General features: G+C 41.1%; 1 protein-coding gene across 1 annotated transcript in view; it reads right to left on the bottom strand.

Moving 5' to 3' along the window:
- LOC145417486 (CUE domain-containing protein 2-A) overlaps positions 1 to 18,644 on the bottom strand; it is a 34,406-nt gene extending 15,762 nt beyond the window's left edge. Inside the window, exons 1-4 of the mRNA XM_080286193.1 lie at positions 18,543 to 18,644; positions 16,441 to 16,637; positions 4,822 to 4,988; positions 4,180 to 4,353 (exon numbers count right to left, since the gene is read on the bottom strand). Of these exons, the coding sequence (XP_080142319.1) occupies positions 4,180 to 4,353; positions 4,822 to 4,988; positions 16,441 to 16,637; positions 18,543 to 18,619 (615 nt within the window). The 5' untranslated portion in view covers positions 18,620 to 18,644. The remainder of the gene's footprint in view (positions 1 to 4,179; positions 4,354 to 4,821; positions 4,989 to 16,440; positions 16,638 to 18,542) is intronic.
- Between the last annotated feature and the right edge of the window lie 6,849 nt (positions 18,645 to 25,493).

Genomic DNA, 25,493 nt, shown 5'->3' with positions numbered 1-25,493 from the left:
AAGGAGGGAAGTGAGAAGACAGGAAGAAATCAGTAGGACAGAAGTTGTGGAAGCAATGAAGAAAGTTAAATCGGGGAAAGCCACAGGAATTGATGGAGTGTGTGGTGAAATGCTGAAGCATGTGGGAGAGATAGTAGTAGAATGGATGTGGAAGATGTGCAGATTGGCCTGGGAGGAAGGTAGAGTCCCGGAGGATTGGAAGTCAGGTATAATTATTCCCTTGTACAAAGGAAAAGGGGAAAAAGAAGTGTGTGGTAATTATAGGGGCATCTGTCTTCTTAGTATAATAGGAAAAGTGTATGGTATGATACCTACTGACAGAGTTAGAGAAAGAACAGAGAAATTAGTTGGAGAAGAACAGGGAGGCTTTAGGAAGGGAAGAGGTTGTGTAGATCAGATATTCATTCTTAGATCGTTAGTGGAAAAGTTTCTTGAGAAGGGAAAGAAGTTGTATGCGGCTTTCATGGATTTGGAGAAAGCATATGACAGGGTGGATAGACAAGGATTGTGGAAAGTGTAAAGAATATATGGAGTAGATGGGAAGTTGTTGAATGCTGTGAAGAGTATGTACGATGGTGCGAAGGCTGCAGGGATGGTGAACTAAGTGAATCTTTCTCTTTGAAAGTTGGGTTGAAACAAGGATGTGTCATGTCTCCATGGTTGTTCAATCTGTACATGGATGGGGTAATAAAAGAGGTACAAGGTAGGGTAGTGGATGTTGGAGTGTCCCTGGTGAGAGAGGATAGTGTTTGGAAACTCCCTGTACTGTTGTTTGCAGATGATACTGTGTTCTTGAGTGAAGACGAAGGGGAGCTGCAAGGCTTGGTGGATGAGTTTGGGAGAGTGTGTAAGAAACGGAATCTAAAGGTGAATGTAGGGAAGAGTAAAGTGATGGTCTCTGAGAGAGGTGAAGTCAGCGAATGTACAGTGAGGTCGGATGGTGAGGAATTGGAAAATGTGAGTACGTTTAAGTACTTGGGTAGTGTGATGAGTAAGGATGGAGGTTTGGAGGGTGAAGTGCTTGAAAGGATACAGCAGGGAAGAAAGGTTGCTGGTTCTTTGAAAGCAGTGATAAGAAATTGCTGGTTCTTTGAAAGCAGTGATAAGAAACAGGGAAGTGAGCATGGAAGTGAGCATGGAAGTGAAAAAGTTACTACATGACAGTATTGTGATACCAACTCTAACGTATGGAAGTGAAGCTTGGACGTTGTTGGAAGGACACAAGTCAAGAGTGAGAGCAGTGGAAATGAGTTATTTAAGAGGAGCCTGTGGAGTCACATGGAGAGACAGGCTGACGAATGAGAATATAAAGGAACGTTGTGGTGTTGATGTGGATGTGATAGGAAGCGTTATGAGGAACACACTGTGGTGGTTTGGCCATGTGGAGAGGATGGAGGGTGAAAGACTGACGAAGAGAGTGTATGTGAGAGAGGTGGAGGGGGGAAGGGGAAGGGGGAGGCCGAGGACGAGATGGAGGGATGGGGTGGAAAGGTATATGAGAGAGGGGGTGTGAGTTGGGAGCAGGGCAGTGAAATGGCAGGGGACAGGGCAACTTGGAGGCGATTTGTTTGTGGCCACCCCAAACGGGATTGAGGCGTCTGGCAATAGATAGATAGACAGATAGATAGATATATATATATATATATATATATTAAGGTCCCGGGTTACGTCACTTGACTTATGCCAATCTCAAGGTTATAACAGTCCGCTGCATGGAAAGTTTAAACAATGAACTAATGAAAAAATAAACGTAAAGCATGGGTTTCAAAGTGTTGCTGTCTGCCGCGATATGTCTCTGATGTTTTCCCGTTCCACATTTGACTGCCACTAATTGGTCTTAGTCTCAGTGCTACCACCATTTGATACACTTATACTGTGATTACTGTGTCTGTTTTTCGCAATCTCGATTCAGTGATACCTAAGAGAAAGCTTCCTAGTGACAATAATGATTCGAAGAAACGAAAACCATGTTATGTGAAAAAGTGGTCATTATTAAGCACCATGAGAAGGGAAAAAAAGGTATCAGCGATCAGGCGTGCATTGGGGATGTGTTGGACAATTGTAGCCACTATCATCAAAGACAAGAATCATATCTTGTCTCTTGTTAAAGGTACAACTCCTATGCAATCAACGGTGACTGTATGACAGAGGAACAAAAGTGCTTCAGCACATTAGTGTTAAAGCATAAAATGTGTGTTGGCAGCATGCACGAATTTGAAGATGCTGGAAGACTGAGGAAGTGGCGGCCTAACTCAGCTGCCAATGCCACTGCCATGACAACAATACGTGCAGGTACGACCACAACCATGATGCATGAGAGGCACTCAAGGGGAGATGGGGCGGATCAGGAGTACAACACATTCTTTATTCAATACAGATCATAAGTTCAAAAGTTTGTGTTTCATATACATACCTGTTACCACAAGAGTATTACCGGGTATGTGTACAGTATACATCGTATGGTCGAAAAGTTCACATATGCGTTGACGTAAGATATAAATGTACGATGTAGTCAGAACTCGAGTTACATACAAAATCGACTTACATCACTTCTCGAGAACAGAACTCCAACATAACCCTGGACCTTACTGTGTACATGCATACCCCAATTTAACAATATACTGTAACTGGTTAAGTAAAAACCAATTGCTAGGCAGGGTATCATATCTCCGGGTAGATTTAACAAAGTATAGGGATGCATTTTTGAGCCTTGGGTTCCCCCCCAACCAAGTCCTAAACCCACCTAAATGAGTCAAAAAACAAGTTTCTAGCTAACCTAAACCCCCTAATAGCTTTAAAACAAGCTAAACTAAGGCTAAAAGCAGTTTATAACCCACCTAAATCCAAAAATAAAAACTGAAAATCATCAAATATATGTCTAGAAAAAGTCAAACTTAGTAAACTGTACCCCAAAATGACAATTTTCACCCCACCTATGACTAAAACACATTAATCTAAGTCTAAAAACAGTTTATAATTCAACATTAACACAAAATTTAACTTTAAAATATCATCAAAATCAGTACAAAAAAATAAATAAATAAAACCCATTGTTATACCAGGGTTTGGCCATTGTTAGGAGGGATAGGGTGGTATTTCTACCCTCACCACTAACCTAGGGTATCGCATTTAGGGGTATCGTTTCTCAGGGTCTGCCTGTGTGTGTGTGTGTATGTGTGTGTGTGTGTGTGTGTGTGTGTGTGTGTGTGTGTGTGTGTATACAGTATGCAGTATGTATATATATATATATATATATGTATATATATATATATATATATATATATATATATATATATATATATATATATATATATATAGTGTTTATATATATATATATATATATAAAATATATATCTATATATATATATATATATATATATATATCTATATATATATATATATATATATATATATATATATATATATATATATATATATATATATATATATATATATATATATATATATATATATATATATATATATATATATATATATATATATATATATATATATATAATCTATCTATCTATCTATATATAAAATATCAGGTGGAGGCACTCACCATCCACTCACTTGATGTAGTGCAGTTTTGGGTGTCTGCCCTTTGCTCTCTTCCTTCCTTCCTGTGTTTCTTTCCTTCATACTTTCCTCCTCCTCCTGCCTTCCTCCTCCTCCTGCCTACGGGTGACTTTACACTCCCTCTTCTGTCATTCTTTTCTTCATTCTTTCCTCTTCCTTCTGCCTTTAGGTGATTCTACACTGGCTGACAAGCCAAATGGTTTCCTGTACACCAGGTAACCATTTACTATGCTGGGTGGGAACCATATAACCAAATTATGGCACCTGGTGGTTTAGTGAATAATTAAGGCACTCCAATTGGACTGAGCCAGTGCAGGTTTATATCCAAGGGATGGTTGGGGTTTACTGCTCATGTAATGCCATTGGTCACTCTCATGTTAAATGTCAGGACCAACTTGCCTAGCCCTGGGCTCCTACGCTCCTCATGGGGCAACACAGGATTGGATGATGGATGGATGGATTATACCCCACAGGGAAGTAGGCTGGTCTTTCACCTGTAAATGCAATGGACTACTGACGTCTAGCCTCTGCCTCCACACACCTTATATTGGGTATTATGGGATTGTTATACTTACAACATATTGTGCACTGCCATACCTTTGAGATGGTGTTCGATTTGATGGAGATACCCTGGTCCTGGCGCTGGAGGATGAGAGTGGTGGCATCCTGCAGGTCACCCCCACATGAGGCCAAACAGTGTTGCACCTCCAAGTTACAAGTTCCGGGAAACATTTCCAACAGTGTTGCCAGACCCTCTGAATATTCATCAGGCTGAAACATTACATCAATTAGCATATGCACATGCATTTAGTACAATAAATTCTTTGACATCCTCCTACACAATGGTACGTCTTAAATTTATGGATCATGTTACCACCAGGCTATCTTATTCAGCAAGAGAAGACCTCTCACAATGAGGAGTTAGAAACAATATCCCACCAGGCTATCTTATTCAGCCAAAGGAGATCTCTCACAATGAGAAGTCAGAAACAATCTCCATCAATTCTCTTAATTACTTGTTTCACTACCAAGTCTCAAGGCTTATTATGTTCCATGACTGGGTCTAACGAAATCCTTATTTTCAGAAACTTTCCACTTCTTGTTCTAGTCCAATAAATGGTCACTAAAAAATTAAATAACTTAACCAAAACTTCATCTAATCTCAACCGAATCTACATTTACAAACTATATTCAAAGTACCCCAACCTAATCTACGAAATTTCTCTCATTGCCTCTGACCTCCTCTCCACTCGTGCTGTTGTGTTCCTCAGAACCACTGGAGGTCTCTGAGAGCTTCTGAGTCCTCTCTGCAGGTTGGCTCTGGGACTGGGAGTTGTAGCGTTTACGGGTCTCCACTGGGAAGGTTGATATGAGGCTGTCCAGAGTCAGATCATTCCCAGTCTTGGCTGTGGAATATACTACTTATTTACAATTTATAACAACACAGTGATCTATCTTTGGTACCTCTTTCATACCTTACTTCAATTTATATACCTCTTCATACCTTACTTCAATTTATAACAACACAGTGATCTATCTTTGGTACCTCTTCATACCTTACTGTAAACTGTTATTAGCAGTCACTCAAAGATGACATTTTGTGATTCGTGAATAATGAACAGCTGCAACAATATGTATGTAAGTACCGTAGTTGATTATGGAATTAAATTGCTATATGTTTCACCATCATCATGTGCTGATAATATCTAGTAACAATGACGAGCTTTAATGAATATACATTACATGACACCTGGATAGTAGTAGTAGTAGTTGTTCCCTAGGCAGTCTGGCCGAACAGCCCCGAGTCCCTTAGGAAGGCCATGGCCGAGACCAGGCTTTCCCACAGAGCTCTCAAAGAGTGTATGTTGTGTTGTTGGCATAGGTGATTGTGTGCAATGCAGTCTTCCATAATATGCTTAATAGTATGGGGTGCTGTGTTGCATCCTGGACAGGCATCAGCGACGGAGTCATCCAGCCTCTTCTGGTAGCTTAAGAGGGCTGGATGGTGCCCACATCTCAGCCTGGCCAGGTGGACCCTGTCCTCACGGGGAAGATAGTTTTCAGAAGGGTGGATGTCAGGAGGCCGTGCATGCAGCTGTGTGTTGTCTTTAAGTGACTGAATGGAGCGGCGGGTGATCTGAGTGTGGATGGGCTTCTGGAAGCTGGTCTGAGGTGGGTGAGGGGGGAGAGATGACAGTATTTGTGTATGGTATCGTGTGCTGGGTGTTGTTTTGATGTTCCTTGGTGTGGGTGGATGTGCTGCCATGTACTGTAGTGGATGTTGTGGGTTTGTGGAGGCTGCAGCAAAAAACTGGGTGCCTCTCATGTCTAGGTGATCCTTGACTTTGAGGACTTTGGTTTCTTGATGTAGGTGGTCTGTGAGTGTAGTAGCTGTGCAGCCTGTGATTATTTTTAGGGCCTTGTTCTGTATGGTCTGTAGAGTGTTGTAGTGTGTTTTGGTGAGGTTAGAATCCCAGGCAGGGCTTGCATAATTCATTACTGAACGTATGTATTGTTTGTATACTGTGGTGGTGGTTTCTTTGTTGTGTCCGAATGTTGTATGGGCAAGTGACCTCAAAGCATTGAGTCTTGGTGTTATTTTATTTTTAATGTTTGTGATGTGTTGTTTAAATGACATTGATGTATTGTATGTTAAACCAAGGATTTTGTGTGTGTGTGTGTGTGTGTGTGTGTGTGTGTGTGTGTGGTAAGGGAGTGTTGTTTATGGTGCGTTGTGGGATGTGACTGTGTTCTGCTGTCCAGTTTGTGAGCAGGGTCACTATAGATTTGGCTGGGGCTATTTTGAGCCTGTTTGTGGTGAACCATTCGTGTAGTGTGTTGAGGTAAGGTTGAATGATGCGTGCAGCTGTGCTTGCATTTTGGTGTGTACATATAACTGTTATATCACCTGCATAAGAGGCTATGTGTATCTGTGGTGTGTGGGGTGTGGGTACGTCATGCATGTATAGGTTAAAGAGTGTAGGAGACAAAACAGATCCTTGGGGGACACCATTTGTGAAGTTTCTGAAGTCAGAAGACTGACCGGCAAATGTTACGTGTGCACATCTGCTTGCTAAGTAGTTTGCCAACCATCTTTTTGTGTTATTGTGCATGTTTGTGTTGAGTATTTTGTTTGTGAGGTTGTGGCGGGGGATGGCTTCAAAAGCTTTGCTAATGTCTAGCGTGATTAGGAGTGTTCTGTGTGGTGGCCTAGCTGAATTTATGCCATCGAAAACTCTCTATGTAAGGTCTGTAAGGAGGGTGTTTGTGGAGTGTAGTGGCCTAAAGCCATGTTGTGACTGGGCTAGGGAAATGTGAGGTGTGACTAGTTGCAGTACCGGTCATTCGGTGACTTTAGAGGGGGTGCAGAGGAGTGTGATGAGGCGATGTGAGGAGGGTAAAGTCATGCCTTGCTATACGACAATAATGCATCAAGTGAAAACTCACTGTACAGCGATTTACTGTACAATGAGGTCGATATAACATGGGTCAATGGGGATAGGGAGGGGGGCATATGACCATGCTGCTATACTGGGAATTAGTGCGGTGGTTTCTCAGGTGACCACCACCGGCAGGGCTGGGTCGTTTGCACAGGGCCCTCCCGGTTGTCATCGAGTGACTGTGCCACCTCCAGTGTTGCGGCGCCCTAAATCTGCTCGTCAGTACAGTAAAATTTTCTTTTGCAATATTAAGGGACTTCAACATCAACTCTGTTCAAAATTTCCTCCAGTTTGAATCCCCTGATCTGCTATTTCTGACAGAGACACAAGTAAGCTCCTCCTCTGATTTAGCTAGATTTAATTTTCCTGGTTTTATCTTGATTCAAAATTTCAGACCCAAAGGAGGCGTATGTTGCCTTGCTAAATCAGAAATTGCCCTGGAGGAGATTACTAAATTTAATTGTCCTTATTTTGACTATTCCATATACAAATTAAATTCTTTTGGTAAAATTAAGTATTTCTGTTGTGTTTATCATTCCCCTAATGCCCCTCCAAAACCAAGTTTCTTTGACTCTCTGTCTTCACAACTGAATGTCCTCAGCATTAATACTGCATCTGAAATTACTATTCTGGGTGATTTTAGTGTCCATAATGTTGAATGGCTCACTTATTCAGCCAGAACTGATGACTCTGGTCTTGAATGTGAGCTATTTGCAGACTTATTTAATCTCACCCAGTTAGTCAGTCAACCCACCCGTGTACCAGACAACCTTGATCAAAATCCCCACCTATTGGACTTGTTTCTAACAACCAATACAGATAATTATAGAGTCGAAGTGAAGTCCCCCCTCGGATCCTCGGATCACTGTCTGATTTAAGCCACCAGTTTAACACCTACCACACCTTCCTGCTCTGAACAGGTTGTGGTGACTAAATGGCACTACGACAGGGCAGACTGGGAGGGACTCCATAATTTTTTCATGGATGTTCCTTGGACCTCCTTTTTCTCCCAAGATGTAAATTCCACATTGGGCCACATACAGGATTTCATTAAAGTTGGCATGGAAACATTCAATCCCCATCATAGTTACAGAAAAAGATGTAATTCTCCTAAATGGTTTGACCACAAATGTGCTAGAGTAACAGAACATAAAACAATAGCCTATAACACTTATATAAGGACCAAAACCAAAGAAGCCCTTAACTATTATAGAAATATCAGAAACCATGCTAAAATTATCATCAATCTTTCTAAATCAAACTTTCTGCACTGACAGGCTAACAAACAACTAAACAACCCAAATGATAACAAAATATTCTGGTCAACCCTTAATTCATTCAAAACTAACTTCACTACCTCCTCTTCCATTCCACCTTTACAGTCCCCCAATGGAAATCTAGTAAGTGACCCACGTGGAAAAGTCACATTTCTTGTTGACATTTTTTCAACAAACTCAACCCTAAATACAGAAAATTACAATATTCCTGTAGTTGATTTTAATTCCCCTCAAATACCTCCATTCATGATTCACACCAGATACGTACAAGCTGTATTACAGAATCTCTCAGCAGACAAAGCTACTGGTCCACATGAAATTCCTTCAATAGTACTTAAAAATTGCTCCTCACTGTTGGGTCCTGTATTGACAAAATTTTTCTGCTTATGCATTCGTACCTCAAGTTTTCCAGCCCCTTGGAATGAAGCAAATATCCATCCTGTTCCTAAAAAGGGGGCAACTTCTGATCCATCAAACTATAGACCAATTGCAATAACTTCCATTCTCGGTAAAGTTTTTGAGACGCTAATTAAGAAACACATAATCAAGCATCTAGAAATCAATAAATTAATCAATGATCGGCAGTATGGATTTAGACAAGAATGTTCAACTATAGACATTCTTTGCCTTCTTACCCATCAGATTAACAAAACAACAGACCAACACGGTGAAACACACACAACAGCACTAGATCTATCAAAAGCATTTGACAGAGTATGGCACCGGGCCTTATTGACTACAATGTCACACTATGGCCTTGCATCACTGGTTCCTCTAATTTCTTCTTACCTTCATAACAGAAAAATATGGGTCATGGTAGATGGTATTTATTCTGTTTCATTCCATAAATGCTGGCATACCTCAGGCATCAGTTTTGGTGCCAACCCTCTTTCTCATTCATATAAATGACCTCCTATCTGTCACTCACAACCCAATACACTCTTATGCTGATGACTTGAACCTTCACAGTTCTTTCACATTTAGTACCTCCTTTACACAATTTGATATTATAAATTCCCAAATAAACACAGAAATTTCTCTGAACCAGGACCTTTGTAAAATTAATCAATGAGGACAAACAAATCTGGTCTCATTTAATGCTCAGAAAACTAAATACATTAATTTCTCCAACAGAAAGAATCCCTCAGACTCTCACATAATTTTAAATGACGTCAATATGCCTATATCCACTACAGTTGATATCCTAGGTGTTACTCTAAACCCCAACCTAATCTGGACAGCTTATTTTAAATCCCTTCCTAAAAATGCTTCCAAAAACTGGGACTTATGTACAGAGTTCGTGAGTTCTTCACTGACGAGCAGATAGCCACAATATACAAAAGTCATGTGCGTTCTCAGATCGAATACTGTTCACCACTGTGAAGTGGATGTGAAGCAGTTGCATTGAGGCAGTTGGACAAAATTCAAAATAAAGCCATTAGATTAATCAATAATCCTGCCATCGTGCAAGACCTTCCTCCAATATCAGTACATAGAGATGTTGCTTCTTTAGCATTATTTTAGCAACGTTGGGTCTGGTTAGTACTTGGATGGGTGACCGCCTGGGAACACCAGATGCTGTTGGTATCCCTACGTCAAGTGGGGTTGGTGGAGGATTAGTGCCCCTCCCTGTAAAACAACTAACTCTAAGCCCTTGGCCACTCTGTCTGGGATACATGGCGTCTGGCAATGAATGAGAATGAATTATAGATATTTTTACCGTAAGTATTCAGATGAACTGGCTTCAATTGTTCCTCCCCTTCACATTTTCTCCCGAAACACTCGGGCAGCTGGGAGCGCCCATGAATTCACACTCTCTCCCCTGCAATGCAGAACCTCTGCTTATCAAAGTTCATTTATCCCCAGAACTACTACTCTCTGGAATTCGCTTCCTGGGAGTTGTTTCGCACAAACATTTAATCCACTTCAATTCAAATCCAGTTGCTATAAATATTTTATGAATGGAGGATGCCTTTAGGCACATGGACTTTTTTTTTTTTTTCCTTTGTTTTTCCTTCCTCCATTCATTATCTATTAAAAAAAAAAAAAAAAAAAAAAAAAAAAGCCACCCACCTGAAGTATGTCCTAGGCCTGTCCGAGTCATCAAGGGACCCCCTCAGGCTGGGGGACAGATGGAGGTCCTGGATGATCACTCCAGGTCATCAGGAGAAGCAAGATGGAGAGAATGATGTGGCAAGGCCATGGGAGAGCGATATGGTGAAGTCGAGAATGATGCAGCATAGCGGTGAGGCCAAAGGAGAGCATGGAGGTGTGGCAGTGGGGGAGCATGGGGTGTGGTGGCAGAGGAGTGTGGCAATGGGGAAGCACAGACGTGAGCCAGGCGACGATGAAGACGAGACAAACATGACAGATTCAGAAGAAGTAAGACGCAGTGTTTGCGCCTCACTCAGTGGCCTTGGCTTTTCCTTAGCTCTGGTGGGAAGGAAGAAGGAAGTGATGGTGGTCTAGTGTGCTGCCATTTTCTTGTTGTCAGGAGCTCCCTGTATGGCCTCAAAACTTGCTCTATGCCATATGTTGCTGCATCACTTCTTGCCAGGTTCAGGTCGTAGTCCTGAGCGTATGAAAGTACTTCGTCCATCTTTGCTGGAAACTCCTTCATGGTCTTGATGTCAAGAACATGAAGGGGGGGGGGGTTCGTCCTCCCTGCCATCCTTGCTTCCTCACCACAAACCTGTGCCTCTGCTCCCCATTCTCTTAACTCAGTGACCTTCTCTGTTAACAGTTGCTCAGTGTGGCCGTCCAGGACCCCTCAAACATCTTCTCTGTCAACCTCCTCAAATCTCGCCTTGTATGAAAGGTCAAGGATTTCAAGAAGGATGTTTCACAATGCCGGGAACCCTGCGAAGGATTGCACACACTATTGCCATATATTTCACCAGATGGCATTCAGTGTGCTTGGCTGCACCTCCTTCCATGCCATGGTGATGTTGTTGATGGAAATCTTGATATTATATTTTTCCGGAAACACCGCACAGTATCAGTCTCTCCCGTCACTCACCCTCACCATTTGCTCCATGGTGTGGCAGAGGTAGTGGACCTTGAAAGTGGCTATGATGCCATGGTCCACTGGCTGAAGCAACAATGATGTTTTTGGGGGAGGAAGATACATCACGTTGATATTATCCACCCGGACCTACATGTCATCATGGTGGCTTGGGGCGCTGTCTGCCAGAAGGAGGAAACAGTTCGCCTGAATGCTCCAGCTGGTACAGTCACACAGGTGGGACATGTATCCTGCCATGTAAGAGCAGCACAGTGTGGTCAGTCAAGCCCTGGAGTTACTCTTCTAAATAACTCCAAGGATTTCTTTCACATACCCTGCTAGTGCCCAGGAGTTCTCCCAGTGGTAAACAAGGAGGGATTTGAGCTTAAGGTCCCCCTCTGCATTTGCACCATGGGTGAACGTTACGCAGTCCCTGGCTGCCTTAAACACTGGCACACACTGTTCTTCCTTGCTTAAGTAAGTCTTCCAGGTGATATGTTCCAAAAACAGGACCGTCTCATCAAAGTTCAGGACCTGTTTTCAAGAGTAGCCCCCTTCATCTATGACTGCCTTCAATTTTGCTGGGAAGGCCTCTGCTACCACATAGTCAGCACTAGCAGCCTCCTCATATTAGGTCACATGTCTAAGGCCAGCACAGGCCTCAAACTGCTCAAACCAACCCATGATGGCCTTGAACTCCTCCTTGGCCTCAATTCTTTGCTTATCCCTAGGATCCTTCCACTGATCGTGAGCTTTAGTACAAATAAAACTACGATGCAGGGGTTGCTTCATTCAGTTAAGTTCATTAACCTACAGCGCTAGGAGATACTCCATCTCTTTCATTACGGATTCCCTTGTTCTATTTACTCATTCATCATTCAGGGCTGGCATGGTCTATGATGCCACTAGGACAGCATCTGATTTCTCAAATAAATCGTGGACTGGGGCAACTTCATGGTCTCAGTGATCTTGTCCACACCCTGGCCCTCCTTACAGCAATTAATAATGTCCATTCAAATCTATGGTATGGCTACACCTTTAGCCTTGCCCTTGGCACTGGAGGTAGAATCGCACGAGTTTCAGGTATTTTACACAAAAAAGTTATCTCTTGCCTTATTACCGTATCGCACACAGCACTATTCACTGCACATTTGACCTATAATTAAGTGATTGCAATGGTGTTCTGATGGCCTTACACATGCAAGAAGGTTAGGTAACTCAGAGAATGCAAGGGAGATGATCACAGGTGGGGGATACATGAGTGAGTAGACGAGTGAGATGGGGTCGTGCCACGATCGGAGCCACCTGTGCAGAGGCCTGAGATGGGGGTTCTGCCCATGTAAACACTGATGGCCACCTTGGGCCATACATCTGATTGTCGGCTTGTGCGTGTCACCACATCCACACGGGAATGTCATAATTGGCCATCACAATTATCGTCCAATAGAGAATTTCTATATCATTATTGCGAAATTGGTAGTTCGTCATTCTAGCAAAATATCACATAATGCATAATTATATAGTAAGGCCTGGCTGTACGAGACAGCAACAACACTAAATATTAATGCTCAAAAAGTGAGGGAAGAGAGGGAGGATGTGGAAGTTGTGTGCTTGTATACACGTAACATGTGTCTACATATACAGAATATTATTTTTGGAAGGAGAGTGATGGAAATGGATGTTGTCAAGGATGGATCTTAATCTTCTTGTGCTAATCAAACGGAAAAAATTACTTGCGGCTAGAATTCACCAAATGCACACAAAATTGGCGGATACACTCCTTTCATGTGAGGGTACATGGAGAGACACTCTGACAAATGAGGATGTGAAGGACCATTGTGGGGTGGATGTGGATGTGATAGAAAGTCTTAGGAGAAATACACTGAGATGGGCTGGCCATGTGGAGAGGATGGTGAGTGAGAGACTAATGAGGAGTGAGTATGTGAGTGAGGCGGAGACCAAGGAAGAGATGGAGGGACGGAGTGGAAAGGTATATGTGAAAGGGGTGTGTGAGGTGAAAGGGGGGGGTAGTAGGGCAGCAAAATGGCTGGGGACAGGGCAACATGGAGGTGATTTGTTTGTGGCCACCCCTTACAGGATGAAGGTGTTTGGCAACAGATAAATAGATAGATTCCTTTCATGTGCATTAATGTATTATTGTTACTTTCAACTATCCATTTACAAGTGTTCAATTATACATTCTTCAGACAATGAAAACTCTGACAAGGCTATGAGAGGTCCAAGAACCATATGCATGCTACAAAATTTAATGGAAAAGGGAGGAAGTAAGTTCTACAATGGGTGACTTATTCCAAATTTCATACCAGTATACTGTGGTTTATGTTACATAATTTAACTACTGTAAACTAAGTTTCTTTTCTAACAACACCTAATTCACCAAAATCAATCAATCAATCTCCGAATTTACCTATAAATTCATACCCCCATATAATAAGGGATGTCTGACAAAATTTTCTTGGTGCCTGTAGTTTTGTGGATAATAATAAAACATTTATGTAAATATCATACGCGTGCAGACAGTGCCAGGCCGTCTCCTCTGTTAACCCGTACACCGCGGGCATGTTTATCAATGTTTTGCGTGTGCCGCAGGGTTATTCGGGCTCCGACAGACTCTCAAAAAAATATTTGCCAAAAATCAGTTATTAGTCCTAGAATATAAAAATTATAAAATTACATATGCTTATGGCACATACCTTCAGCTTTCTCCTGGAATGTTTGTTGAGCCTTCGTTGGTTACCGTAGGACTTGTGGAGACCTCTGAAGTTGGGTAACGAAGTTTCCACTTTACACTTCCTCACAACCCGTAGTATGATTACCACAGCCAGATATTAACACTATAAACACTACCCTATGATTTTCAAGTAGTCTGGGATCCATACTCCAAAAAAAAACCCACTGTGAAAGCAATGAAAATTACAAGCGTGTCTGACCGTCACACTTGCGCTAGTTCGCTCTTGGTACTCTGTCATTTATTATTCATAAAACCCCTCAAACTTTATATTTCTATTACTATATAACACTTATATATATCTACAGTCTTTATCCATAAGTTTCCTTCAGTAGTATTAGTTTATTGTCACTGTAGGGATTCAATTTCTTTCAGTAAAATACGTAGCATTCGCTTTCTCGTCCTGTATACTAGCATTGAGAGTGAATGTCACTTTCACCACTCTCATAACTCATAGTATTCAGACATGCTAGAGTGAAACTTTCACTTTCCTTACTCCTAGGGTATATACTCGTATTCTTATAATACTACTCATTTACATTTCTATTTACATTCTCTATTTTATTTACGTTATTTACATTTCTATTTTATTTACACTGTGTTATGCACTGTCACTTGAAGTAACTTATAAAACTATTTTCCACTGTTCACGTATATTTACATTCATTACTTTCACTTGCTGTTTACACATTATTTATACATTATTTACAATTCCACTTGCACTGTTTTACTCAATAGAAAGATCGTAGTCACTCTTTTATCAATTGTCAGAGCTTTACCTCTTTCCACACGAGGTTTAGTAGGGGGTAAAGGTCACAGGGCCCTTTGCATGGGGGTGAAAAGTCCCTGAAGCTAGCAAGCGCGAACTGACGTACCTCCACGTTAGAAGATGAGAGTGAACTGATAAGGGTGGGCCGGGGTGGTGGCCTACCTAGGGAAATTCATTACTATCAATGTTAGCCTCTTGAAACAGCTATATATAGCAGTGAAATGATTGGCAGGAAATTTAGACAATACATTATAAATTAGGTAGTTCCAGGTGAATGTAAATATCACTTAGGCTTCTCCCTTCCCTCCTTATATGTACTGTATATTTATTACGAAAATAGATTATACGGCATATTTCAAGGGGAAATAAACAGCGAAAATTAACGAACGAGTGCACGTGAGGTGCTGTCAGGTGATAATTAGCCAATTCCAGGTGTATGGCACTCTCACTTACCTTATTTCTTTCTTGTATATATTATTTGGTATAAGAATAGGGCATAGGGCTTATTTCAATGGATGAAATCAGTGAAAAATTCCAGGGAAGATTTACTTAGTGTAGCACGGCCGGGCAGGCGAGAGGATAGGATAATGGAGGGGGGGTAGGGAGGGGAGTCAAGAACGGGGAGAAATGGCTAAATTGTCAACAATGGATGGGAGTACAGATGAGATTAGGAGTGCTGATTAGTGTTGGACATTGGCAGTACTGATAGATGATACAAGCCCCCACTTGGAAGCCCGGGTGAATTCAAAATAACACAGAATCACAAAAGCGACGCCCCGCGGTATGATCCCTTGCTCCCAAACGTCACGAAAGTGACGCCCCGCGGTTAAGGGGTTAAGTAACTTACGCAGCTAGTTGCCTAATTTCAGTTCTACTCATATCCATCAACCCATCTCCCTCACTTTTAATAAAGAGCAAAATGTTCTTAGACTCTGTAGCCCCTTTTGTGGAAAATAATATGTTTATGTAAATATGCATGCAGATGTGCCAGGTGTCTCCTTTGCTATGTAACTTACGTACCTAGTCACCTGTTTTCCATTCTACTCATATCCATCTATGCAACTCACTTTCAGTTTAATAAATAGCACAACGTTCTTAAGTGACTGTGGCTCCTTCTGTGTTAAATAATGAAATGTTTACATAAATAATGTATGCACGCATTTGGTGCCAGCCTGTCTCCTTTGTGCTAGGCTATGTGACTTGCATAGCTAGTCGCCCAGTTTCGGCTCTGATTACTTCCACCTGCGCATCTCACACTCACTTTTCATAATAATAACATTCCTAATGCCTGTAACTGAACAAACATTCAACAGAAATGAGACAGGCCCATGGTGGAATATGTGCTATGGAAACACATTTTTAAACTTTACAGTCATATTAATATAAATGATTCTTTAAGAATCATAAAATGAATGTACTGTATAAAAGTGGCCATCGGAAAATCAATATCAAGAAACATTTTGCGTATTAGCAAGGAGACCTATGTTGGGTTTTATTGGCATTATATCCCCTGTAAAGGGCTTGGGGAGAAGTATGGAATTATCCGACAAGGCTTTGGCTAAATAATGACAGATAAATGGAAGATTATGTTGATGCACAAAAACTACATATTATCCTACCCTGTGCCTTTTGGTTGTTGATAGCATGTACAGTGTTGACAATCCAGGCTGTGACTGCATCCTCTGGCACAGTTTCAAACTCTGGAACATAGGCAGTCATAACATCCTTCACCCCAGCTCCATCCATTTCATCCTGATCAACAGCCACCTCCTCTAGAACGCCACTCACATAGCTCACCACTATGTCATCTATGCCACTGTGGGAGGATAGATTTGGTAAGGCTTTTCCTAAACTGGAACATCTTACAGCCAATATTCTTTTTGTCCTAGCTGACTTTTAGCTTCTTTTCCAGAGTGACATATCTTGCATACTACACCTTAATAATCTCTTGTAAGTCTAGGTTATTTTTATTTTTTACAGAAAAAACTTACGATACATAACATACAAGAGATATACAGATAAAGGTGTTTGCAAACTTCCACACCACAAAAGAACACCACTCAAGAACTCCTTCATATTGTCCCTCATCAGGCTGATGAAATACTATCTATCTATCTATTGCCAGACGCCTCAATCCCGTTTGGGGTGGCCACAAACAAATCTCCTCCAAGTCGCCCTGTTCCCCGCCATTTCACTGCCCTGCTCCCAACTCACACACCCCTCTCTCATATACCTCTCCACCCCATCCCTCCATCTCATCCTCGGCCTCCCCCTCCCTCTACCCCCCTCCACCTCACTCACATACACTCTCTTCGTCAGTCTTTCACCCTCCATCCTCTCCACATGGCCAAACCACCTCAGTGTGTTCCTCACAACGCTTCCTATCACATCCACATCAACACCACAACGCTCCTTTATATTCTCATTCGTCAGCCTGTCTCTCCATGTGACTCCACAGGCTCCTCTTAAATAACTCATTTCCACTGCTCTCACTCTTGACTTGTGTCCTTCCAACAACGTCCAAGCTTCACTTCCATACATTAGAGTTGGTATCACAATACTGTCATGCAGTAACTTTTTCACTTCCATGCTCACTTCCCTGTTTCTTATCACTGCTTTCAAAGAACCAGCAACCTTTCTTCCCTGCTGTACCCTTTCAAGCACTTCACCCTCCAAACCTCCATCCTTACTCATCACACTACCCAAGTACTTAAACGTACTCACATGAACATACAATAATGAGGAGTATGAACATTAAATAATGAGGAGTATGACACTGAAGACTCTTGAAAACTTACACTGGTTTACATTATGGTCTTATATCATCTTATTATAATGTGCTATGGATAAGTCTTTCAAATAATTCTATTAACCTTCACTTAACTGCAGATCTTATACAAGGTACAATGAAGGTGTCCACAGGTCACAATGAATGCCTCATCTGAGGTACAAATTACATTATTATAGTCATAAAACAATGACTCAGGGGAGGCAAACTACCTTACAAATATAATCTGCAAGGCAGAGGTTAAAGAAGGCTCAGTCTGACAGCAAGGTTTAACTTTGGTCTATCTCCAAGAACACCCACTAACTACGTTGTTTCTGAGTTGAACTTGCTACAAGTATAAATACAGCACAATATAAATTGCTTTATGGCTGTTTAGGCTCTTATGTTTGGAAAACTGAAGTACAGTATATTGCTGAACTGCTACACTTCTGTCAGCATCCCTAGATATGCTGTTGCAAGGCTTGTAGCATTTCTATGGTACTCTTGGCCAGCTTGCACATGACCTTGATGTCAACTTTTTTTTTCTTTTAAACTGAGACACATTACCTGTATTGAGACTGACAGCTTAGACACAACTTCACTTCAGCAACACTAACATTTAACAGGTGTGGTTTTGCCCTCTACATGTTTTTGTGCGTGTGTAGTAGTGCTGTATTTTCCTTGCAAAACTGCCATACCTCCTACACTAAGTTTACCTATTGGCCAGTGATTCCAAGAACTATTTGATACTTCCTCATAAATGTGCACACACACACACACACACAATCAAGCTAGGAACTGGCATCCATAAACTAACCTAGCAGCTATCTGGCTGGATACAATAATAAAACTCAGTATCCAAAGAACACTTTCTAATTGTACAGAAAGTGAAACAACAAATATTTTACAGTACTAAAAGCAAAACACAAGCAAGAATACTGTATCATACATTACCTTGGGTCAGCTGTAGGAGCATGAGAGAGAAGCAGCTTCTCCAAAGAAGAACGCACAAACTCAGCATCAGCACTCATGACCACAATGACTTTACTGTGTACCACCTAGAAAGTCATAATTTCATCATCATTAATTCTTCATTTGCTCAAACTGAAACCTTTGCACCATCTGTCACCAGCCTAAGCTATGAATGATAAGTCAACAAGAATAAATCAACAACATGCATGATAATATACAGGAGGCATTGATCCAACAGATGTTTTTTAGAAATATAAAAGGTACTTAAATGCACTTATTTTCCATTACCTCATCATCCAACCTCACTGTGCATTCAGTGACTTCATTTCTCTCAAAGACCATAACTTTGACTCCTCCCTATATTCACTTTTAGATTCAGTTTCTTTGGGAGTGTGTGTAAGAAATGGATGCTAACGGTGAATGTATAGAAAAGTAAAGTTATGGTCTACATGAGAAATTAAGTCACTGAATGCACAGCAAGGACTGGATGATGAGGAAATGGAAAATGTGAGTCCATTTAAGTACTTGGGTAGTGTGATGAGTATGGACTGAAGTTTGGAGGATGAAGTACTTGTAAGGGTACAACAGGGAAGAAAGGCTGCTGGTTCCTTGAAAGCAGCGATAAGAAACAAGGAAGTGAGAATGGAAGTAAAAAAGTCGCTGCATGATAATACCGATACCAACTCTAACCAGTGGATGTGAAGCTTGGACCTTGTTGGACGGACACAAGTCAAGAAAGGAAGCAGTGGAGACAAATTATTTGAAAAGAGAATGTGGACTTACGTGGAGAGACAGACTGACAAATGAGGAAGTGAAGGAGCGTTGTGGTGTGGATGTGAATGTGATAGAAAGCGTTAGGAGAAATACACTGAGGTGGTTTGGCCACATGGAAAGGATGGAGATTGAGAGACTAATGAGGAGTGTAGGTGAGTGAGGTGGAAGAGAAGAGAGGGAGGGGGAGGCCGAAGATGACGTGGAGGGAGGGAGAGCAGAGGTATATGAGACAGTGGGGTGTGAGCTGGGGGGAGGGCAGCGAAATCGCGAGGCACAGGCTGACATGGAAGCAATTTGTTTGTAGCCACCCCTTACAGGATTAAGGCATCTGGCAACAGACAGACAGATAGTATTTAATTAAAGAAAAACAAAGTAATGATGATAACAGGGAAGACAAAATGTCATTACAAAGAATGGAAAAGCACTTGAGGAAACAAAATGTCAGGGATACTTAGCGAAAATAATAAATATCGTACAGTATATAACTAACAAACAAGAAGCTGAAATCATGAAAAGCATAAGAAAAGGTGGCATGACATGGAATAATAAATTTAAAGTTAAAGAACATAAAAGAGCTTAATACAAAATGAATTCCACTGGAATTAAACTGTACAGTCTGTGCACTGTACCATCTGTACAGTACTATATTGGGGTAGATTTTCAGAAATCTTTATTTGAAAACAGAAAATGGAAATGGAGCACTTGCAGACAGACTTTTTAACAAGATTATTAAAAATGCCCTAAACAACACCCAAATGTGTACTGTTACACGAAACCCAGTCCATTAAAGTACAGAAAACCATCGATATAATGAACCCCGGTACTGCAAATTTTGGATATAACGAATGACCAAATCGCGACCGAACTTCCCCCAGATTTGGCGAACAAAGGTCACTAAATGCGGGGGAAGTTCGCAAATCAACCAACAGTGACAACAGTATCCTTTCCTGGCACAGTAAGTGTACTGTAACAGTACAGTACTACATTATACTGTATTCTTATTATAGGTATTGTATTTATATGTACAACACCATACAGTATTGCATTTACATGTACAACTTCATACAGTACTGCATTTACATGTACAACTTCATAAACCATTGAATTCTCCATGTAAAGCTTCATAGAGCTAGTTTAGGTTATGTTTGAGCACACAGGACCGAATGACTCCCTTTATATAGCAAACTGAGTTCAGTAATCCCTCGGAAATAATGAACTTTTGGATATAGTGACTCACCCCTCCCCCAATTAGTTCGTTATATCAAAGGTTTACTGTAACAACAAAGCTGGGGGGGGGGGAGAAGGTATTATTATACCTGAAACTACACCACAGAAAGGAACAGAGACTGAAGTGAGGATGGTGAAAAGTGACAAGGAGAAAGATAGTTTGTCTGAAAAAGAAGCTAAGGAATTTACAAGTACAAAACTAAAACAGATATAATAAGCTTGATCATCTCTATTTCAGTTCACCTCCAATGGGTGGATGTCAGTTGGGTAGGGACTGCATTATTGTGCTGTGATTGAGGTGTTGTAATGCCCTGAACATGAAGTGAGTATGTTGGCGTTTCTTCATTCCTAGTACGGTACCGGTACTGGAGTATCTGGAGGTGGAATACCGTTGCAGAGGATTTAATAATGTTTGTAGGGTAAATGTTTTATGTTCCTAGGTGTGTTGTGTCTCTCTGTCATGTAATGACAGCGGTGTTGTGTATTGGAACAGGCTGCAGCACAGAACTGTGTGCCCCTCATGTTCAGGTAGTCTCTGACAGGGAGTGTGAGCTGAGCTGTGGGATTGGTTTTGGTGCAGCCAGTGGTGATGCATATGGCTCTGTTCTGTATGATTTGCAAGGTGTAAAGGCAGATGTTAGATATGATGAATGTCCATGCAGGGGAGGAACAGGACATCACTGATCTACTGTACTGTTTGTAGAGTAAGGGTAGTGTTTCTTTTTGATGCCCAAAGTCTGACCTTGTTGTTGCCCTGAGTGCACCTAGTCTGGGGGTGCATCACCTCTTGATGTCTTGTTGATGGTCCTTGCAAAGTCAGTCCAGTGTCATAAGTCACTTCAAGGATCTTAGTACAGGGTGTGTTTACATTGTACAGTGTAATGTCAGAGGAGTACCTATTCCGTTTTCATGTTTACTACTGGTGGTGAGTGTGGTGGTGGATTTGGCTGGGGCAATCTTCAGTCTGTTGTCATCAACCTAGGTCTACAGTGTGCTAAGGTAGTCCTGTTGCAGTGTACAGGCTACATCTGCAATGTGGCATGTGGTTGTTATGGTGATATCATCTGTACATGAGGCAATGTTGGTGGGTGGTTGGGGTGTGGGGATATCATGCATGTATAGGCTGAAGACTGTGGGTGACAAAACAGAGTCCCGTGGAACCCTGTCACAGAAATTTCATGTTTATGATGACTTGCCCTTGAATGTAACATGTGCCTGTCTACCAGATAAATAGTTGGTAAGCCAGCATTTGCTGTTGTTCTCCATTACTGCACCATATATTTTGTTGTTCTCCATTACTGTACTGAATATTTTGGTGATTAGTTTGCATCAGGGGATGGCACTGAATGCTTTACTAATACCTATTGTAGTGAGAAGTATATACCGAGTGGGTGTCAGGGAGTTAATTCTGTTCAATGCTTGTTGTGTGAGATTAGTCAGTAAGAAGCTTGTAGAGTGCAGTGCTCTGAATCTGTGTTGTGGAAGAGCAAGGAGGACATGGTGAGTGACTTTACTGAGATGAGACATTTAGTTATTTTGGATGGTGTGTTACATAGTGCTATGGGTCTGTACAAAGAAGGGAATGTTGGGCCTTTGTCTGGTTTAAGTATAGTGGTGATTATTTAATGTCTCCAAATATTAAGAATGCTACTGCATGCGTAAATAGTTGCTGATGTTTGTGAGGGGCTGGATGCCTTGTGGTACTACATGTTTCAGGTGTACAGTAGACTGCTTATGCCATCTTGCCCTGTGCTTGTAGAGTTGTTTTCCTGGAAAGTGTCTATTCTGGAGTTCAGGGGTCTGCATTGTGACTGAAGGGAATGGAGTGTCCATGTTGATAGAGCTGTTGTTCAGATTCGGTGTGTGTTGGTGTTATGTGACTTATGTTTACACATCAGCTGACGAGTATGTACGGTAGGTTTGTTCTTTGTAGAAACGGATGTGTTGGGTGTTGGAGGTGATGGCAGAGTGGGCCTTGTTTGTGATTTAGTAATACTATTATGTGTTTTGTAGAGCTGAGAGGTGTCTGTGGAGTGACAGTGTTGTTGCAAGGGCCGTCCAGATTTCCATTTTCTTATACTGATTTTGTTGTTTGTTTCATTATTTAGTTCTTGGAGCCCTGTGATGGTGTCTTGTGTGTGTGGGAGGGGTAAGTTGTGTTTGTTGCCCTGTCTTATTAGGCAGGCAACCTCCAGTGTAAAGTGTAAATTATTATGTTTTCTGTTGCTTCATGGGATTCATTGTTAGTCTGGGTTGGGTATGATGCTGCTGAACACTGTAATGTGCATGTTAATGATTGTGATGGTTGAATTGTTTGGTGTGCTTAAGTGTTGAAGTTTCTTCAGTGAATTTTTTCTAGTCTGCTTTCAGGTAGTTGGTGGATGTGAAGTGAGATCATGCTGGTTTGGAGTGCATTTCTATAGTGATAATGATGAGGAGATGACCCACAGCGAGTTTGGGCTCTGTTTGCTAGGTGGTACTAAGTGCAAGTGTTGCTGAACAGTATATAATGAACAGAATATAATGTCTGGGGTGTGGGTTCTCTTGTGTGGAATGAGGGTGTCTTGTGAGATGTTGCTGAGAAAGTAACAAACAGAATATGATGTCTGATATGTGGTTTGCCAGGTGTGGGATGAGGGTGTATTGTGAGGTGTTGCTGAGAATGTGCATGTTGTTAAGTTATGATGCAATGTCGCAGCCCCTGCAGTTGTTTTGGTTGTGTTTGTACCAGGCAGTGTTTTTAATGAAAAAGCTGGAAAAAGAAGGGTACAAGAGAAAATAAAACAGCTTTTATCTAGTTTTTATATATTGTAAATGTAGTCACCATATGAAGATCTAATTGAAAGATAATCAGTATGAAATATTGAATAACCATGAATATTAACGAAAAAGTCTGACAGATGGGGTTGAAGCCAAGTTTCGGTGATGAAAAAATATGAATACTGTGGGTAAAAAATCATGAATACAGTCACTACTTGTTATACGATGATCCAGGGTACGATAATACGCTACAATTATATCAGAAAAGTTCCACCCCAAAATCCAATGTATGATGAATTTCCCACTATAACGATATCGCCCTAGGAAAATTCGTACGAAGCGCCAGGCACACGCAAGGTGACCGTCACATGTCTCAGGCAAGATGGCAGCCCCAGCGTGCAGGACACTGTTTTAGTTCAGTTGCGGTCCCGCCACCCCTTCAAGGCTGTCTTTTCCACTCGTTCACGTATGCCCCCCTGCTATCGTCACCTCTCAGCCAAGCATCATGCTACAGTAGGTCTATACATCGTGTAGCACCAGGCCAATGTTACGCAAGTGTGACTGTTGTGTAGTTGCAAAGATTTACTGTATGTAAGTAACGTTGCCTGTATTGGTGTGATAGTGTTTGTTTTGGTCTTGGAGATGACTTGGACTGACACAGGAAGTGAATATGGTGGGCTGTCATTTCTGTTTCAGTCTTAGGTAGGTGACTTTGGGAAGTTGTGTTGACATAACCCCCCTTTTATAATGTACAGGGTATTTCAATCTCCCGATTAACGATGAACTTATTATACGTTATGGTATGACCTGATGTAACCCCATCGTACAACGGGCAGTGACTGTATAAAACACTTTGTCAGCCAGATTAATGTATTTACATTCTTTATGACAAAGTTTAGATAAAAAGTGGTAGGTCAAGAAAAAAGGTTGGTAGTAAGTTTTTTGCTAGGGTAGTTCTGGGAGGGGTTGTGTACTATAGGACGAGAGGATGATGATAATTGCGATACGCATGGCTAGGGTGAGGAGTTGTTGGAATTAGCAGGAGGACAGGAGGGCAGTTACTGTGATATAGAGGGCTGAGGTGGAGAATTCTTGGTATCAATAGGTGGGCTGGACAGGGTTGGAAAAAATAAGATTTTTTTTAAAATAAAAAATCTGATCTTTTTTTATTTAAATCAGATTTTTTTTCCATCCCTGCTTGTGCCTTTGGGAATTCTGTAAAAAAATAAATAAATAAAAATAAATAAAAAGTACCATACAGGGCCTTTTTTCCTCCCACTAGCTGCAATGCACCCATTGGGCATGATTATATATCACTGTTCAAATAAACAGACTTAAGAAATTGAAAATAATAATGTGAATGGGAAGTGGGATTAAGGCAGTGCACCACAGGCTGGCACTTCTTGGTATGGGGGAGGTTACTCACACTGTCAGATACTGGAGAAAGTTGCCAACTTGTCTTTTATATTTTGTCAAATTGAGGTCATAATATTTACACTGAATCATGTTACTGTGTATTCAAACAAGAGTTTAGTTCATATGTTAACAATGAGTATAAGCAAATTTATTGTTATTACCAAAGAGCCTTCTTTCTTCTGTTTTTTAATATCTGCCTTGTAACAAAAGGCAATTACTGCTGCCTGACTTGATCAAGATCAGTACAGGATGAGCACAGGCCAAGCAGACTTAATGCATCTGTACAATACATTTCCATCACATTCTCTGTCTTCTTCATTTCTACTGTATTTACATTTATAAAAAAAAAAAAAAAAAAAAAAAAAAAAAAATTTATTTAAATCATTATTTTTTCTCTCTGATTTAAATCAATTTAAATCACAACAACCATGAGGCTGGATGATTATAACTGCGATGCAAATGGCCGAGGTTGGGAGTTGTTAGTGAAAGTCCTGTAATCGGAATCGCAGGGGAATGAGGGTCTTTCGGAATATTGTTTTTTTCTGACTATTGGGAGGGCCCTTTGACAACATTAGAAATATGGGTCAATTTTTACAAGTTTACCTCATCTGATTCTTGCATCCAACCTGAGTGTTTCCTGTTGTTTCTGGTGTGATTCGATCGATTTTGACCTTTGTTTCTATCAGAAGTCGCTCGTTTTTGCCGAACGCAACTAGCAACTTCCAGTAGAAACGACTGGTCAAAATCACCCAAAAT

This window comes from Coenobita brevimanus, chromosome 110, assembly GCF_032717465.1.
Source record: "Coenobita brevimanus isolate Jiangsu-jjx chromosome 110, ASM3271746v2, whole genome shotgun sequence".
NCBI lineage: Eukaryota > Metazoa > Arthropoda > Malacostraca > Decapoda > Coenobitidae > Coenobita > Coenobita brevimanus.
Note: the sequence above shows the minus strand (reverse complement) of the source record. Positions and strands in the feature narration are given on the sequence as shown.